We start from the raw sequence: 7,888 nt of genomic DNA on the forward strand, positions 1-7,888 counted from the left end.
CCAAACAAAAAAGAAACTCAATCACAAAACATACACAAATCCAAAAACCAAACACAACAACCTCCCACCTCACCCTCCTACCTCAACCCATCCACACCTCCAAACTCCCCTCCACACATTCTAATAACAGCTCCGGATATATGAAATACGTCAACATGTACTCTACTCACAACATTTTCATTAATAAGGTCAACTTATCTTGACTTGGCGGGGCGCGAGCGCTAACCGCGCTCCCTTAAATATACGGAAAAAGAACACGTTTCAGTTCACTAAGTAAGCTTTGGAAACTGTTATTTTATTATCTTTATCCTATTATATTATTATTATTATTATTATTATTATTATTATTATTTTATATTATATATTATTATTATTATTATTATTATTATTATTATATTATTTTTATTATTATTATTATATTATTATTATTTTATTATTATTATTATATTATTATTATTATTATTTATTGATTATTTATTATTTATTATTATTTATTATTATTATTATATTATTATTATTATATTATATTATTACTTATTATTCATATCATTACGACATTATGGCTTTTCCAGTTTGCCAATGAGGACTTAAGTTCGTGTTTGGATTTTGTTTTTTTTTTTTTTTTTTTTTTTTTTTTACGATCCATGGGTGTATTGATTTATTGTCAGTCCATACGCTATTATGAGGGAAGAAATGTCAGTCGATGATCATTAAAGTTTGGGATTGTCGAACAAAAAGGACTATGGGGGACAGTGGCGTGGGTTCATGATTACAGTTGTAAATACTCGAAAGAGAGTAAGTAGAGACCACAACTTTTTTGGGTGGCGGAGGGTTCAGGGGCAACGAGATGTAAATTCTGATTTGTACAAGCACTGTCCTGCCAAGTACCACTGGTTCGTTTATTTTAAGACTAGACATTGGGGGCGCTTTTGTTACTCTCTATTAAATCTTTTGCGGTTGTCGACCTAAGAGTGGATGTGTCTATTCCCAGAGGACAGAGACTTGCCGAAAAGGATATTATTATTATTATTATTATTATTATTATTCCCCAGCATAAGTGAGGGCCAAAAAAAACGTGCAGAGAATTGAACCCAGGCCCTCCGGCGTGCAAATGTCGTGATAACCACTCGGGCACGGATGTTGCTCGTGAAATCTTTGACCCTAAATAGAGGAAGTCACTGTAGAGCAGAAGAGCCAAACTATTTCACATATAAATAAAATCATGGTTAACAATATGATATAAATAATATAGAATAGAACAATATTATGATGAGATAATGCAATGTGCATTGGGAAGGTCATGGTAAAAATAAATTAATGTTTCTATGACAACCGGTGTGACACCGATGGTTTATTCAAAGTAGAATAGGAGGGAGGGCGTATTTATTTAATTCATAAATATACAATATGTATATTTTCATATCAAATATTTATAGCGGAGACCTTGATGCTACTGCTGGAGTAAAGCTAATTTTTAATCCTATTGGGCAGAATAAACAAAGTGTATTATGTTCTTTTCGTTATGGAAAGTTAAAAGCAGTTTTTTGGACTCAAGATACAATAAAATGTACCCATTTTTCCATCCATTTCCCGATTTTGGAGATTTTAACCAATTCCACTGTTTTCTTATTGCATAGTTTCCCTTGTAGGTACTCTTAATTGAGAGTAAAAATCAAATGCCTGGGGCGGACTTTATCCTGATGGGATAATGTTCGTTCTCGGAATGGCTGGCTTTCTCCTGTCTTCCTTCTCTCTTCCAAAAGTAAGACAAGACGATAAGACCTTAGCAGTCAGTCAAACCTTTTTTTTTAAAAAAAAATATATCAAATACCTTTTGATAACATGTAATTGTATCTCTTGTGTGGTGGGTTCTGTCAACAGGTAACGGACGCGTACATTGCCGTGATGGACGTTCGCATTGTGATGGTTCTCCTCCTGCTCCCCCTCATCGGTATCAACTCGATTCGGAATCTCAAACTGCTCGCTCCCTTTTCTCAACTGGCCAACGTGATTACATTCATCGGACTGGGCATTACCATGTACTATATCTGCCAGGCGTTGCCCCCCGTGAGCTCGCGGCCCTACTTCGGGGACCCGAGGAACTGGAACCTGTTCATTGGCACCACCCTGTTTGCCTTGGAAGCTGTGGGCGTGGTGAGTTTTTTTTTTTTTTACGGGTGGTTTAGTGAGCTAAAGAACTCACTCAAAGAAAAAGTCCCCGAAAGAACACTGAGGGTCCGATAGGGCGTAAAATCTTATAAGCAAATTTCCTTTTCAGTTGTACTTGTTGAACATTTTTGCCACATGTCATCAGTACCTATCAGAACACTAATGTTGGGATTTACCAACTCGCGATTGGGATGAAACGATGATTTCCCTCAACCTCGGATTGAGCTCAATCCTGAGACAATCCACGGTGGTAAAACTCGACCTAAATGCTGCCAGCCTAGTTAGCTTGGAGGGTAGCGCACCTGCCTTGTAAGCGCTAGGTCGCGGGTTTGAATCCCGCCCGGAGCAAACTTTATCCTAAACGGATAATGTTCGATCTCGGCTGGCTTTCTCCTATCCTGTCCTCTCATGGCCACAATCCCTCCATTGTTACAGTACCCTCTATCACTTTTTTTTTTCTTTTTTAATCAAAGTGCATTGTTGTCTATTACTTTTGGGTACCAATCTTGATATACTTGTCTAATCCCAATATTCTCTTCCTCCCAGGTTATCGCCCTAGAGAACAACATGAAGACGCCTGCCTCATTCGGTGGCTACTATGGGGTTCTCAACCAAGGCATGTTTGCCATTGTCATCATGTATGTTATCATGGGGTTCCTGGGCTACGTCAAGTACGGATCCGCAGCTCAGGGCTCCGTCACGCTTAACCTGCCCAAGGAAGACATGTGAGTAGTTTCTCAAATAAAATAACTTTTCATTATTTTTAGAATAGGTAGTTATTATTTTTAAATTATTATTCTAGAATTTTCGGAGTAGGTACCTACACAATGTGTAGTACACATTGAAATTTTCGATTTTTTTTCCAATGGAGGAGTTGCAATTGGGAAAATATTATTAATAAAAGGTCGATTCTTACGTAAAAAGTTGTAAAAAATCCAAATCTGAGGTCAAAACTCCGAAAAAGTAACTTAAAAAGGTCGAAAATTCAATTTTTAATTGCGGTTCTAAATAAAAAGTTCAAAGAGTTGTGACGTCAGACTTCACGTCAAAATGCGCAGAAACGCTTGCGCACAAACAAACGAAGCGGGAGTCATGACTTATGACGTCATCGCCTACGGGAGGGTATGCCGTGACGTCAAACTTCACGATTTACCGGTATTATTTAAATTGATTTATCTCGGTATCTAGAAGCCGTGGAAGAAAAAGAAAAATTCCGTTGGTCCTCATTTTTCCTGCTCTATGACTTTGAAACATCACCCAAGTAAGCGCAACTGATCTATTCTAAGTTTATCTAATCAGCTAAAATTTTATACAAAAATAAAGTGAACATTTTTTGAACCCCAACCTAAACCGAACCCAATTTTTCTTCACAGCAACCTTCATCGGTATTGTGGACCTAAGACTGAAAAATCAATCTTACAATATAATATAAACAAATAAAATGGTGTTGAAGCCCACCATATCTTGGCTAAGTGGTGCCCCCCAAAACAGCTATGAACACGTGATTGTGAAGTCCTTAACGGTCACCCGTACCAGATACCACGTTCACCGGTACTCTACTAAATTCCGAACATAAAGGTCTGCCTTGTCGCGGGTTCGATTCCCGCCCGTGACGATGTTTATCCTAAAAGCGGGTTTGATTCCCGTTCTAAGTAGTTGAACAAAACTTTTTTCTTCCCGGAGGTCTTATGGTCCCAAAATCAAAGAGAGAAGGCCGAAAGGATAGGAGAAATCCAGTAATTCCGAGAACGAACTTCATCAGTATCGGATAAAGTTCGCCCTGGGTGGGAATTGAACCCGCGACCTAGCGCTTACAAGGCAGATGCGTTACCCTAAAGTTCCAGGAGGCGCGGAGTAGTTGAACAAAACTCTTTTCTTCCCGGAGGTCTTATGGTCCCAAAATCAAAGCGAGGAGGACAGGATAGGAGAAATCCAGTAATTCCGAGAACGAACTTTATCAGTTTCGGATAAAGTTCGCCCTGGGTGGGAATTGAACCCGCGACCTAGCGCTTACAAGGCAGATGCGTTACCCTAAAGTTCCAGGAGGCGCGCGAATGTCAAGAGTCCGAAAGCTTAGGGAGAAGTAAGACAGGACAGGAGTAAGCCAGCCGTTCCAAGAACGAACCTTATGTGTTTAGAATAAAATCCGCCTAATTTATAACATGTCTCTTCTCCTCCTCAGTCGTCCTGGCAGTGCTGGTGCCTCGTTTGGAGCTGTTCATCTCCCTGTTCGGCGCATTCTGTCTGTCCGCACTCGGAATCGCCTTCCCCGGTATCATCGAGATGTGTGTCCTGTGGCCAGACCAGTTCGGACCCTTTAAGTTCATCCTTATCCGGGACATTCTGCTCATTATTGGCGGTATCTTTGCTCTCATCCTGGGCACGTTTATTAGTTTGCAAGACATCGTGCGATCCTTCAAGTAAACAGAAAGATGATCCTAGATGGAGTAGAGGTAAGGAAAGAGATTTGATCTTGTTGTATGGAGGTGACGTGAGAAACGTGATTCTAAAAGCCCGCTCCCGGAAAAAAAATCGCGTCCTGCGTAGTGGGATCTCTCTCATTTAAATTACATTGCCTACAAGGGCATTTTGTGTCGGTCGAAAGAAAAAAACTCATGTCGTGTGTAGTGGAAACACTCAATAAAATTATATTGACGGGTGGTTTAGTGAGCTGAAGAACACATTCAAAGAAAAAGTTCCCGAAAGAACACCGAGGGTCCGATAGGGCGTAAAATCTTATAAGCAAATTTCCTTTTCAGTTGTACTTGTTGAACATTTTTGCCACATGTCATCAGTACCTAGAACTTCACTGGCTGTTAGCTTAACAGGAGTTTTAATGACTGCATAAATATTGGTAAAATCCAACGTAAGTGGTGCTTTTTGTTCTCGAGCAGTCAGCATATGTTTGAAACCCCTATGTGTTGAATTAAAGGGAACTTCACTGGCTGTTAGCTTAAGAGGAGTTTTAATGACTGAATAAATATTGGTAAAATCCAACGTAAGTGGTGCTTTTTGTTCTCGAGCAGTCAGCATATGTTTGAAACCCCTATGTGTTGAATCAAAGTCTTGAACTTTTTTTTGGGAACTGTAACTGCTAAGGTCTTATCGTCCCAAAATGGAAGAGAGAAGAAAGACAGGATAGGAGAAAGCCAGCCGTTCCGAGAACGACGATTAAAACTTAGAATGCTCTTCCTTAATTTATTTTAACTTTAACTATTTTTATCATTTCTCTCACAGGTTAGATCTCAGTATGAACTATGTAAGAAGAAGCGAGTACCCATTCTAAATTATCCGGATAGTATGCGAGTAGCTCTCCAACAAGGACCTCCCTGTCTCCGATTTGCTGCCAATGCATCCGCGTAAGATCAGTACCTATCAGAACACTAATGTTGGGATTTACCAACTCGCGATTGGGATGAAACGATGATTTCCCTCAACCTCGGATTGAGCTCAATCCTGAGACAATCCACGGTGGTAAAACTCGACCTAAATGCTGCCAGCCTAGTTAGCTTGGAGGGTAGCGCACCTGCCTTGTAAGCGCTAGGTCGCGGGTTTGAATCCCGCCCGGAGCAAACTTTATCCTAAACGGATAATGTTCGATCTCGGCTGGCTTTCTCCTATCCTGTCCTCTCATGACCACAAGACCTCCATTGTTACAGTACCCTCTATCACTTTTTTTTTTCTTTTTTAATCAAAGTGCATTGTTGTCTATTACTTTTGGGTACCAATCTTGATATACTTGTCTAATCCCAATATTCTCTTCCTCCCAGGTTATCGCCCTAGAGAACAACATGAAGACGCCTGCCTCATTCGGTGGCTACTATGGGGTTCTCAACCAAGGCATGTTTGCCATTGTCATCATGTATGTTATCATGGGGTTCCTGGGCTACGTCAAGTACGGATCCGCAGCTCAGGGCTCCGTCACGCTTAACCTGCCCAAGGAAGACATGTGAGTAGTTTCTCAAATAAAATAACTTTTCCGTGATCAGTAAAGGTACCTACTTCATAATTTATATAGGTACATAATTACTACCTACTGTAAAAGTATCTGGCTGGGGGACGTTCAACAGGGAGTATACCCGCCTGATTTCCCCTTGCTAAAGAAGTAGCAAAGGTTGAGTGCGAAGGGCATCCACTCGTAAAATTTGTAGCCAAAACCAAATGTCAACCCAAAGCATTCACTCTAGTTAGGGCTGATTGAGAGGCTGACGAAAAACACCGACCTCGTCTGTACACGGGAAATGGCGAAGAAGTTACTACTATAAAAGAAGAAGAAGGGGGAGAGAGATGGAGGGAGATTTAATAGAGGGAACTGTAACAACGGAGCCTTATCGTCCCGATGTCAAAGAAAAAAAAGAGGACAGGATAGAAGAAAGCCAGCCGTTCTGAGAACGAACCTCATCTGTTTAGGATAAAGTTCGCCCCGGACGGAAATCAAATCCGCAACCTTGCGCTTACAAGGCAAAATAAATGTGCTACCCTCCCAGCTAACTAGGCTGACCCTACTTATTTTTATAAATAAGTGTATTTTATATTTGTAGGTATTCAAAAAAAGAGACTATACCAAACAAGACTATACTTATATTTATTGTATTCATTTTTCAGTCTCGCGCAATCAGTGAATGCCATTTTCGCTGTCGCCATCTTCATTTCGTACGGTCTGCAATGTTATGTTCCTGTGGAAATCATCTGGTCTAGATATCTGAAGCAACATCTGGAGAATGCCACGCCAGGCAAGAAACTGTTAGTGGAGTACATCATGAGAGTATCTGTCGTAGGTTCTAAATAAAAAGTTCAAAGAGTTGTGACGTCAGACTTCACGTCAAAATGCGCAGAAACGCTTGCGCACAAACAAACGAAGCGGGAGTCATGACTTATGACGTCATCGCCTACGGGAGGGTATGCCGTGACGTCAAACTTCACGATTTACCGGTATTATTTAAATTGATTTATCTCGGTATCTAGAAGCCGTGGAAGAAAAAGAAAAATTCCGTTGGTCCTCATTTTTCCTGCTCTATGACTTTGAAACATCACGTCTGTCGTACTTGTTACATGTAAGTAGTTGAACAAAACTCTTTTCTTCCCGGAGGTCTTATGGTCCCAAATTCAAAGAGAGAAGGCCGAAAGGATAGGAGAAATCCAGTAATTCCGAGAACGAACTTTATCTGTTTCGGATAAAGTTCGCCCTGGGTGGGAATTGAACCCGCGACCTAGCGCTTACAAGGCAGATGCGTTACCCTAAAGTTCCAGTTTATCTACTCAGCTAAAATTTTATACAAAAATAAAGTGAACATTTTTTGAACCCCAACCTAAACCGAACCCAATTTTTCTTCACAGCAACCTTCATCGGTATTGTGGACCTAAGACTGGAAAATCAATCTTACAATATACCTAAACAAATAAAATGGTGTTGAAGCCCACCATATCTTGGCTAAGTGGTGCCCCCCGAATGAGCTATGAACACGTGAAGTCCTTAACGGTCACCCGTACCAGATACCACGTTCACCGGTACTCTACTAAATTTCGAACATAAAGGTCTGCCTTGTCGCGGGTTCGATTCCCGCCCGTGACGATGTTTATCCTAAAAGCGGGTTTGATTCCCGTTCTTGGCGAAATTTATCCTAAACTGATAAGTTGGTTCTCGGAAAGGCTTTCTCCTCCTCTATAAGATTTCGGGACCAAGACCTCCGTTGTTACAGTTCCATCTATTTTTCCCCCA

The 7,888-nt window shown here is 40.7% G+C and overlaps 1 protein-coding gene across 3 annotated transcripts in view; it reads left to right on the forward strand.

Annotated features, from left to right (window-relative positions):
• LOC103520642 (proton-coupled amino acid transporter-like protein CG1139) overlaps positions 1-7,258 on the forward strand; it is a 33,460-nt gene extending 26,202 nt beyond the window's left edge. For all 3 annotated transcript variants that reach the window (XM_008485746.2, XM_026831795.1, XM_026831791.1), the window contains exons 7-10: positions 1,882-2,154; positions 2,716-2,894; positions 6,775-6,937; positions 7,205-7,258. In XM_008485746.2, the coding sequence (XP_008483968.1) occupies positions 1,882-2,154; positions 2,716-2,894; positions 6,775-6,937; positions 7,205-7,231 (642 nt within the window). In that variant the 3' untranslated portion in view covers positions 7,232-7,258. The remainder of the gene's footprint in view (positions 1-1,881; positions 2,155-2,715; positions 2,895-6,774; positions 6,938-7,204) is intronic.
• Positions 7,259-7,888: the final 630 nt, after the last annotated feature.

This window comes from Diaphorina citri, unplaced genomic scaffold, assembly GCF_000475195.1.
Source record: "Diaphorina citri unplaced genomic scaffold, Diaci psyllid genome assembly version 1.1 scaffold71, whole genome shotgun sequence".
NCBI classification, from domain to species: Eukaryota; Metazoa; Arthropoda; class Insecta; order Hemiptera; family Psyllidae; genus Diaphorina; species Diaphorina citri.